The 11551-nt window shown below is 44.5% G+C and overlaps 2 protein-coding genes across 2 annotated transcripts; both read left to right on the top strand.

Moving 5' to 3' along the window:
- Positions 1–1133: 1133 nt before the first annotated feature.
- Positions 1134–3119, top strand: LOC137065048 (uncharacterized). The gene is made up of 4 exons (XM_067436613.1): positions 1134–1459; positions 1669–2367; positions 2439–2559; positions 2655–3119. Exons 1-4 carry the CDS (start codon positions 1134–1136, stop codon positions 3117–3119), a joined length of 1611 nt encoding a protein of 536 aa, XP_067292714.1.
- Positions 3120–3159: 40 nt separating this feature from the next.
- Positions 3160–5145, top strand: LOC137065047 (uncharacterized). The gene is made up of 4 exons (XM_067436612.1): positions 3160–3485; positions 3695–4393; positions 4465–4585; positions 4681–5145. Exons 1-4 carry the CDS (start codon positions 3160–3162, stop codon positions 5143–5145), a joined length of 1611 nt encoding a protein of 536 aa, XP_067292713.1.
- Positions 5146–11551: the final 6406 nt, after the last annotated feature.

Below are 11551 nucleotides of genomic sequence, written 5' to 3'. Positions count from 1 at the left end.
ATTAGTGAAGGATCATGTGACTCTGAAGACTGGAGTAATGATGATAAACTCAGCTTTGATCACAGGAATAAATTACACTCTACTATATATTCACAAAGATAGATGATTTACATGTTAATAATATTTCATTATATTTACTGTATTTTTGATCAAATAAATGATGTCAGAAGAACATTAATAACTCTTTCCAACCTCAAACAACAGTATATAAGATGACGCACTTTCTCAAAGAAGAGCAAGACTCCACCCATCTCAATGTAAAACTCTTAAAGTCCATCATAATTCAGCTAGAAGTGTGTGTAGTCAGTCTTTACTGCGCTAAGATCACCTGCAGACCAGCAGAAGCATAAGCGTCCATATGCGTCTTACGTACATCAATGGAGCCTTTACTACTGTACAGCGCAGCCGCCTGATTTACCGCCCACAGTCCTGACTCCATACCCGTCCTCTGACCCCTCCATCACCCAAAGGACTCCTGCGGCTCCAGGATGCGGGTCACAGGGTTGGAAAAGAGATGTGGAACTTAAGAGGGATAAAACTTTATCATGATGTTCACACAAACACTGAAACAGCAAGGATGACGTACCTGACGTAGATGCTTCTAAACATCTGGGGCCGTATTCACAAAACATCTTAAGGCTAAAAGTAGCTCCCAACTTGTCGATTTAGGAGAAACTCTTAAAAATAATGGGCGTGTCAGTCTTAATTTTAGGACTCCTAAATTTTTTGTCTAAGTGTATTTCATAAATCATTTTAGCACTAAAACTCGCTCCTAAATCCATAAAATGCTAGAAGTAGTCAAGAGGACTCCTAAGTCACTAAGACCAAATCACAAACAATTATAATGACTGTTGCTACAATCTGCCGAAAAACATTATACAGCATTGAGGCAATAGTGATAAGTAATGTATCTTTAAGTAAAAAATTAAAATAATGTCAGATTACCTGTGGTAGTTGCTTTTATGAGTTCACACTTATAAATGATTCAATAAAGTAAAACCTAAGCATATTTGACATGCTTTCTGAAGCAATCAAGGGCTCCGAGCTCTGAATTTAGCCCAAACCCAGAGTTCAGCCCAAACCCAGAGTTCTGCCCAAACCCAGACCCAGAGTTCTGCCCAAACCCAAACCCAATGTTCTGCCCAAACCCAGAGTTCCGCCCAAACCCAGACCCAGAGTTCAGCCCAAACCCTAACCCAGAGTCCTGCCCAAACCCAGAGTTCTGCCCAAACCCAAACCCAGAGTTCCGCCCAAACCCAGACCCAGAGTTCAGCCCAAACCCTAACCCAGAGTCCTGCCCAAACCCAGAGTTCTGCCCAAACCCAAACCCAGAGTTTTTCCCAAACCCACACCCAGAGTTCTGTCCAAACCTAAACCCAGACCCAGAGTTCAGCCCAAACCCAAACCCAGAGTTCAGCCCAAACCCAAACCCAGAGTTCTGCCCAAACCCAAACCCAGAGTTCTGCCCAAACCCAAACCCAGAGTTCTGCCCAAACCCAGACCCAGAGTTCAGCCCAAACCCTAACCCAGAGTCCTGCCCAAACCCAGAGTTCTGCCCAAACCCAAACCCAGAGTCCTGCCCAAACCCAGAGTTCTGCCCAAACCCAAACCCAGACCCAGAGTTCAGCCCAAACCCAAACCCAGAGTTCTGCCCAAACCCAAACCCAGAGTTCTGCCCAAACCCAAACCCAGAGTTCTGCCCAAACCCAGACCCAGAGTTCTGCCCAAACCCAGACCCAGAGTTCTGCTCAAACCCAGACCCAGAGTTCTGCCCAAACCCAAACCCAGAGTTCTGCCCAAACCCAGACCCGGAGTTCTGCGAAAATCCAAACCCAGAGTTCTGCCCAAACCCAAACCCAGAGTTCTGCCCAAACCCAGACCCAGAGTTCTGCCCAAACCCAAACCCAGAGTTCTGCCCAAACCCAAACCCAGAGTTCTGCTCAAACCCAGAGTTCAGCCCAAACCCAAGCCCAGAGTTCTGTCCAAACCCAGAGTTCTGCCCAAACCCCAAGCCCAGAGTTCTGCCCAAACCCAGAGTTCTGCCCAAACCCAGAGTTCTGCCCAAACCCAGACCCAGAGTTCTGCTCAAACCCTAACCCAGAGTTCTGCCCAAACCCAGACCCAGAGTTCTGCCCAAACCCAAACCAAGAGTTCTGCCCAAACCCAAACCCAGAGTTCTGCCCAAGCCCAGACCCAGAGTTCAGCCCAAAACCAAACCCAGAGTTCAGCCCAAACCCTAGCCCAGAGTTCTGTCCAAACCCAGACCCAGAGTTCTGCTCAAACCCAGACCCAGAGTTCAGCCCAAACCCCAAACCCAGAGTTCAGCTCAAACCCAAACCCAGAGTTCAGCCCAAACCCAAACCCAGAGTTCACCTCAAACCCAAACCCAGAGTTCTGCTCAAACCCAAACCCAGAGTTCAGCCCAAACCCAAACCCAGAGTTCAGCCCAAACCCAAACCCAGAGTTCAGCCCAAACCCAAACCCAGAGTTCAGCTCAAACCCAGACCCAGAGTTCTGCCCAAACCCAAACCCAGAGTTCAGCCCAAACCCAAACCCAGAGTTCAGCCCAAACCCAGACCCAGAGTTCAGCCCAAACCCAAACCCAGAGTTCAGCCCAAACCCAAACCCAGAGTTCTGCCCAAACCCAAACCCAGAGTTCAGCCCAAACCCAAATCCAGAGTTCAGCCCAAACCCAAACCCAGAGTTCAGCCCAAACCCAAACCCAGAGTTTAGCCCAAACCCAAACCCAGAGTTCTGCCCTAACCCAGACCCAGAGTTCTGCCCAAACCGTAAAACCCAGAGTTCAGCTCAAACCCAAACCCAGAGTTCAGCCCAAACCCAAACCCAGAGTTCAGCTCAAACCCAAACCCAGAGTTCAGCCCAAACCCAAACCCAGAGTTCAGCTCAAACCCAGACCTAGAGTTCTGCCCAAACCCAAACTCAGAGTTCTGCCCAAACCCAAACCCAGAGTTCAGCCCAAACCCAAACCCAGAGTTCAGCCCAAACCCAAACCCAGAGTTCTGCCCAAACCCAAACCCAGAGTTCAGCCCAAACCCAAATCCAGAGTTCAGCCCAAACCCAAACCCAGAGTTCAGCCCAAACCCAAACCCAGAGTTTAGCCCAAACCCAAACTCAGAGTTCTGCCCAAACCCAAACCCAATGTTCTGCCCAAACCCAGAGTTCCGCCCAAACCCAGACCCAGAGTTCAGCCCAAACCCTAACCCAGAGTCCTGCCCAAACCCAGAGTTCTGCCCAAACCCAAACCCAGAGTTCCGCCCAAACCCAGACCCAGAGTTCAGCCCAAACCCTAACCCAGAGTCCTGCCCAAACCCAGAGTTCTGCCCAAACCCAAACCCAGAGTTTTTCCCAAACCCACACCCAGAGTTCTGTCCAAACCTAAACCCAGACCCAGAGTTCAGCCCAAACCCAAACCCAGAGTTCAGCCCAAACCCAAACCCAGAGTTCTGCCCAAACCCAAACCCAGAGTTCTGCCCAAACCCAAACCCAGAGTTCTGCCCAAACCCAGACCCAGAGTTCAGCCCAAACCCTAACCCAGAGTCCTGCCCAAACCCAGAGTTCTGCCCAAACCCAAACCCAGAGTCCTGCCCAAACCCAGAGTTCTGCCCAAACCCAAACCCAGACCCAGAGTTCAGCCCAAACCCAAACCCAGAGTTCTGCCCAAACCCAAACCCAGAGTTCTGCCCAAACCCAAACCCAGAGTTCTGCCCAAACCCAGACCCAGAGTTCTGCCCAAACCCAGACCCAGAGTTCTGCTCAAACCCAGACCCAGAGTTCTGCCCAAACCCAAACCCAGAGTTCTGCCCAAACCCAGACCCGGAGTTCTGCGAAAATCCAAACCCAGAGTTCTGCCCAAACCCAAACCCAGAGTTCTGCCCAAACCCAGACCCAGAGTTCTGCCCAAACCCAAACCCAGAGTTCTGCCCAAACCCAAACCCAGAGTTCTGCTCAAACCCAGAGTTCAGCCCAAACCCAAGCCCAGAGTTCTGTCCAAACCCAGAGTTCTGCCCAAACCCCAAGCCCAGAGTTCTGCCCAAACCCAGAGTTCTGCCCAAACCCAGAGTTCTGCCCAAACCCAGACCCAGAGTTCTGCTCAAACCCTAACCCAGAGTTCTGCCCAAACCCAGACCCAGAGTTCTGCCCAAACCCAAACCAAGAGTTCTGCCCAAACCCAAACCCAGAGTTCTGCCCAAGCCCAGACCCAGAGTTCAGCCCAAAACCAAACCCAGAGTTCAGCCCAAACCCTAGCCCAGAGTTCTGTCCAAACCCAGACCCAGAGTTCTGCTCAAACCCAGACCCAGAGTTCAGCCCAAACCCCAAACCCAGAGTTCAGCTCAAACCCAAACCCAGAGTTCAGCCCAAACCCAAACCCAGAGTTCACCTCAAACCCAAACCCAGAGTTCTGCTCAAACCCAAACCCAGAGTTCAGCCCAAACCCAAACCCAGAGTTCAGCCCAAACCCAAACCCAGAGTTCAGCCCAAACCCAAACCCAGAGTTCAGCTCAAACCCAGACCCAGAGTTCTGCCCAAACCCAAACCCAGAGTTCAGCCCAAACCCAAACCCAGAGTTCAGCCCAAACCCAGACCCAGAGTTCAGCCCAAACCCAAACCCAGAGTTCAGCCCAAACCCAAACCCAGAGTTCTGCCCAAACCCAAACCCAGAGTTCAGCCCAAACCCAAATCCAGAGTTCAGCCCAAACCCAAACCCAGAGTTCAGCCCAAACCCAAACCCAGAGTTTAGCCCAAACCCAAACCCAGAGTTCTGCCCTAACCCAGACCCAGAGTTCTGCCCAAACCGTAAAACCCAGAGTTCAGCTCAAACCCAAACCCAGAGTTCAGCCCAAACCCAAACCCAGAGTTCAGCTCAAACCCAAACCCAGAGTTCAGCCCAAACCCAAACCCAGAGTTCAGCTCAAACCCAGACCTAGAGTTCTGCCCAAACCCAAACTCAGAGTTCTGCCCAAACCCAAACCCAGAGTTCAGCCCAAACCCAAACCCAGAGTTCAGCCCAAACCCAAACCCAGAGTTCTGCCCAAACCCAAACCCAGAGTTCAGCCCAAACCCAAATCCAGAGTTCAGCCCAAACCCAAACCCAGAGTTCAGCCCAAACCCAAACCCAGAGTTTAGCCCAAACCCAAACCCAGAGTTCTGCTCAAACCCAAACCCAGAGTTCAGCCCAAACCCAAACCCAGAGTTCAGCCCAAACCCAAACTCAGAGTTCTGCCCAAACCCAAACCCAGAGTTCAGCTCAAACCCAGACCCAGAGTTCTACCCCAAACACAAAGTATTGACGTGATGATGCAGTGCTGACACTTAAACTGTCCTGACCGTCATTCATGTTTGTTCAGATTCTTGCTTTGTTATTCATAATTCATAAAAATGTTACTGGCCAGCTGGCGAGTGACAGCATTTCACACACTCCCCAAAACACAGATTTTTCCTCGCATTTGGTGCTTGGTGAGTGTTGATGTTAGGCCTTGTATATAAGTCTCGAAGCAGGAGGCAGGGCTGGACATGGTCAGTATTCATCCTTTATTACTGTCCAGAAATACAAGAGACACAAGAGAGAGAGCGAGAGAGTCATGAGATTAAGTGTTTAGGATGGATGTGCTTTGGATGCACTTAATTTAAAGTGAAAAATGCTGAACCTTTGGGTCAAGTGAAAGGTTTAGCCAGTTAGTCAGATACCAAACGGCCTCTCCGAGCTGAGTCAGCAGGAAAATCAATCACTCTCCGAGGCCTGTAATTTAATTACGTTACTCCACACAAGCTAATGGAATGAGATGGTGACGTGACGGTTTCTCTGGCGTTCACTTCATCCGACGGTTTCAAGCAATGGCAAAAAATCTGTAATTTATGAGCCTTCAAACCTCCATACAGGTGTTCTCATGATCGGAGATCAAGAGGTTCAGTCACCTGAAACTTGTGCTTCTCTTCGGATTAAGTCCCTCTTCGTCTTCCATCCCGATTCCGGTTCTCCGTAGCGTAAGCCGTAAATTCCACGGCCGTCGGAATGCAAAAGTGGCCTGTCAATTCTCTTCCTATCCTTTCAGAGGTGAGTTCCCAGGCTTAGCCCTGAAGACAGATTTGCGACGCTGTCAAAACAACTATCCCGAGATCTAAACTTCCCACCCCTGTGGTCTTACTCAACCTGTGGGTTTAAGACGGGTGAGAAAGATTCCTGAAAGTGGATTTGTTGACAGTACGGCTCTCCTGGCCCTCTATCCTGATGGCCCTTCGCATCTGTGAAAGAAACACACAAAACTCAAAGAGCGAAGGGAAGTCTCAGTCAATCAATCCTGCTGTTTGTAGATCTGTTGATCATTCATTGGTCATATTTACTCTCGGAGAGTGTGTTGAATAACCTAGATGTGGCTAAATAAAGCTTGTTTGCCATTGCACTTTCAGGAAAAGACTTGTTGAAAGAGCCATCAGTGTAAAAACATAATCATGCGTCAGTTCTGTCAGGAACTAATTTTAAACTTTAGGTGAACTTCTCTTGAGTCGGTTTACAAGACACTAGACACTGAAGAGCCAGAGGGCACTTGTACAAAACTAGTGAAACAGTTTCACACAATTTAACTTCATTATCCATATAGCTGACCTGTGCTTGGAAACATCGGATTAGCTTTCCACAGAGTTCATGACCATCCAAGTGTGCAACGTTTTGCTTCTTTCAAAGGACCAAACGTGTTGAAAGTGTCCGTGATATTGCGTAAGTTTCCACTTCGCTATCTTTTCTTTATTCACGTGTCCTTTTTTTCCACACGTGAAAATTTCCACAAACTTGACCTGGACAAACCGGAAAAATGAAAAATTTGGTTGTCCTAAACTTCCATATTTATTCTTAACTGAAAGACTAAAGTGGAGTTGGGTTATAGGACGTTAATAATGGCTCACGTTTCCGTTTCTAGCTCTAAAATGACATTTTGGAGTTAGCAACAGAGGCTTGGGATTAACTGCTTAAGAAATAAGTCTAGCATTTTCAAGGACAAGAATCTGACAAATGTCTTGAAATAAATCATCTGAACAATGTTTTGAGGTGTGGTAACTAAGCGGAATAATTGACTCCAGGCCGTTGAAATATTGAAAATTAATGCACACCCGATGTGTTACAGTGAGCATTATTGTTCAAATAATTCAGCGGCCTGGAGTCAATTATGACAATCATAAACACACCGGTTTGTGGCACAAAACTGCCTTTACTGCAGTTAGGTGTTCATCTATTTATTAGCCTATAGTGGCTAATGAAGCTGGAGAAATCTGGAAATGACTAAGGTGGATACAGTTTCTGTGATATAATACCTCTGAAACTTAGACTAAATAATCCTGCTCCAGAAAGTCCTGGGATGTTTTCTGAAGTAAGGAATGCTAGCAACTTAACCAGAACTCTGGTATATTTTGTGTGGCACCGGGTGAGATCGGGAATAGCTAACCCGTGTGGCCTTTTAGATCACTTTCACATGGCTACGCTTAACTGCTCACGAATTACCAGTGCTAAACACAAACCTACACATTTCCATGTAAATGCTATGTTAAAATGCTTACGTATATGAGCGTGGATTCAATCCAAACTGGTAGCAGAACACAGCTGTGCTCTCAGGTTTCAGACTGACCAGCAGCTGCTGCATTCTCACATGGGAGAGATAGATGTCACACACCGCTGATCTAGAATCAGTTCCTCTAGCTCATATCGTGACCCTGGTTAGGACAGATGGAGTTCAACTGTCTTGAGATCAGTTATGAGAAGATGCAACCAAACTAATGCATTTCAGATGGATCTGGAGGGTCGGTTAAGAGTGATGCTGAACCCTTACATGCAAGTAAATAATAGTAGGTGGCCATATTCATTCCCCAATTGTACTTCAAGAATAACATGTACTAGCATGATGTATGACTAAATAACCACAGTGCATGTCCAAAAAATCTTATCACCATGCAAAAAATTGCAGAAAAAATGGGTTGAGAAAAATAATCTTATTTCTGTTTGGGATGGAATCAAGAAACAAGATTTCAATCAGAAGCAAGATTATTTTTCTCACTCAATTGGCAGATCATTTAGCCTGTTTTAAGCAAAAACTCACTTCAATTTTATTTTATTTTCAACAAAACAAGAAAAAATATCTTATGCCATTTTACTGATCTAGTAAATGTATCTTGATTTAAGATTTTTGGGATATTTAGACTAGAAACAAGAAAATTACTGAGTAAGAAGAGCATTTTTTTGCAGTGTATGCCAAAATGTGCATACAATTAGGTGGATGGGGGGAAAAAACGATTGAGTTTAGTAGGGGGTCGGCAGGGTTTCACGGGTCTACAGCAATGCACACGATAAGCTGAGTATAATTTGAGTCTATTTATTGTCTAATAAATTGTTGCATTATTGTACATTTATGGTTATTGTTGGTGGATTGCTTTTGTTCCACTAAAAAGCATCTGCTAAATGCATAACTTTTCACAGAAGGTCAGAGGTGACTAAAAGGTTTTCAGCCGTCTGTGAGCATTTGACTAGCATTTGATCCCTAACCTGTAACTGCACCAAACCACTGGAGTAGAAGCAGAAAGCACGCTGTTAAACACTAGCACACTAACATTAACTATAATAATGGGTTTTTCAGGACCGTTTCCTTCATAATGGCACTTCTCCTGCTGACTGGAGGGTTTCACACTCTTGGAAAGAGAAGGAATGTTGCTTCATTCCCAGGAGGCAACAGCCGAGACAACTGCTGCTCTATTTGTGAACTGCAACCAAAATAACAGGTTAGTGTATTGGATGGGATTGGACCCAAGTGGCCAATCAGTGTCTAGAACAGGGGTCAGCGTCCATTAGAAGGGTCTGAGTGTTGCAAATGCAAGCAAAGGACCTGAGGGCTGGCTAAACATGGTCTGTCTCAGACAATCTGATCCGGCCCTGATGGTGTCTCTCAGATAGCTAAAAGAGGCCAGAATGGTGACAAGAGCACCCCAATCTACCACATCTCTTGGGACTCATTGGCTGCATCCAAAATCACCCCTTGAATCACAAATAGGGCACTTTTTGAGGGACAACCATTTGGTGTCTGAAACCATAGTAGATGTTATCGAGTGCACTCATTGTTTTCCACATTGCGCCACAATAACGGTGTTTTGAATTCACTCACTCGTTTTCATTCACTCCAAGTGAAGTGTACTGTGGTGTAATAATGGGAATTGAGGGTTTAGGGGGTGATTTTGGATTTTAGCCATTATTTTAAAGAGCCATGTCTGAAAAGCTCTCCTGCCTGCTGTTATTATGAGTTACAGATGTATGCTTCTAAATAAGAATATTTTACCTTTCCGCATCAATGATTATGTCCATGACGGAGTGCAGATGAGATGTTCGGCTGTAAAGAACACGTCGCTGAAGGTCCATTTTCAAACAAAGCTCCTATGAGAATCTGTCACAGTATTTTCCTGTTATTATGGACATAATCATTAGCTCTGTTTCCAAACCCAGTAAGAGACCTTGCTATCTACTGTCTACATACACTGCAAAAAATTCTCTTCTTACTTAGTAATTTTGTCTTGTTTCCAGTCTAAATATCTAAAATTCTTAAATCAAGATGCATTTACTACATAAGTAAAATGACACAATATATTTTTCTTGTTTTCTTAAAATGAAGTGAGTTTTTCCCTTAAAACAGGCAAAATGATCTGCCAATGGGGTGAGAAAAATAATCTTGTTTCTTGTTTTTGTCCCAATCAGAAATAAGATTATTTTTCTCACCCCATTGGCTGATCATTTTGCCTGTTTTAAGCAAAAACTTTATATTTTTCTCTTTTTGCCAGCAAACTTTCACTGACTGCACCTTAAATGAAATGCCAACTGATTTAAAAAAAACTCTACTTGAGTATTATTCTAAGCAACATCTCACTGATGAATTGCAATGCATTTTGGAATTGCTTTCTCCAGATAAACCATTGACCCATGACATGCCGCCTCAAAAATTGGCCAAAAATGTTCTTAGAATAATTTGGAAAGCAAAAAGCTGCTTAACTTTTCGGAAATGCCTTCAATAGGTTTAGGTGGAACGTGCACAAAAGCAGACAATCCCAATTTAAACGCATAATTTTTGTTAAAGAAAAACACAGGGGATTTTCTCTGGAGGAATCCTTTAAAACACATCTGACCCCCGAACATAAATCCTCAGGTTGTCAGGAAGACCAAATCGGCTGTTTAGGGGAATTAAGCATATTTATCCTCTTGTGGTCTTGCCATGGATATCAAAGCCTGCAAAATGGGTGATGGACTCAGTATTTACATTTTATATGTTGATGTGTACATATCAATAATGGATGTACATGACTGCATGTTTAGAGAGTGCGGAGCCAAACTCTTTCATTGCAGTAATTTCTGGTGCACCTCACCTGAACCACTTTGTGGGACTGAAAATTATGGTTAGGGCTCCGGTATCTGCTTACATAGGCCATTTAGACTACTTCACCAAATCAAAGAAAAGCCTGTATCCATTTGTCTGAACTTGGAGACCCTGTGTGCTGAAAGACGTCCAGAAACACAAGCCAAACCACGAAAAACTACACAAGTCAAAGCTTAAGACTGTGTCGCGCTAAGAATTCTCCATTGTATTTGGCCATGCACACAATTCATGACCACCTATGGTGCCTTGTCATCTCGAATATATTTGTCTGCAAACTTTCCATTTATTGGTGTTTGCTATATGGAAACCTCTGGGACTAAAGGTGCGGTGACATTTACCATTGTTTTCAATAGTAATCTGCACGATTAGGGGTTTTGTGTAAGGTTGAAAATCTCCCCACACAGTTTTTGCCCATGTTGGTCAGCAAATTTGCCATGATGAGCAACAAAACTGCCTGGTTTGAGCTGTGCTATATACATCGTTACACTACTGACACCAGGCCTTTTTCATGCACTCAAATGATACGTTAGATTTACTTAATTTTTTTTATGTCAACAGGTTCCACGTAACTGGTTCATGTTGAAATTAACTAACATTTTTTATTTCAGTAAATTTAAGTTTTTTTTTTACGTAAGTTTAATTCAAAGCCATTTTGTTGAATCAGGTTAACATTCTTAATTTTTTCAATCATTCTAAAATGAATATCAAACAAATACCACAAATAACCCAGTTTAATTACAAATTTACAAATGTTATCTAACAAGAATACCTTTTACAAAATCTTATTGGCTAGCCAGAAGATGGTTTTGTTACAACATGACATGCCCAAAATAGTTGTGTTATAGTAATAAAACAGCTTTAATTGTTATTAGCAGGTCCTCAGTCCGAGCACATGCTCTACACTTCACCACAATGATAACCTCCAAAAACACAAACATAACACACACTTTTTAAATACCAACAAAACAGAACATTAAACATTAAAAAGTCTCTCCATTTTCTCCTCTTGTTTAAAAAGCACTTTATTTAAACATTTACTCTCCGAATTGAGCCCGTTTGCAAAGCATGATGGAGTCCAGTTTGATAGGGTTACTTGATTGAAAATGTTAATTCAAAATAAAAACATCAAGTTATGT

This window comes from Pseudorasbora parva, chromosome 25 (assembly GCF_024679245.1).
Source record: "Pseudorasbora parva isolate DD20220531a chromosome 25, ASM2467924v1, whole genome shotgun sequence".
Taxonomy (NCBI): domain Eukaryota; kingdom Metazoa; phylum Chordata; class Actinopteri; order Cypriniformes; family Gobionidae; genus Pseudorasbora; species Pseudorasbora parva.
Note: the sequence above shows the minus strand (reverse complement) of the source record. Positions and strands in the feature narration are given on the sequence as shown.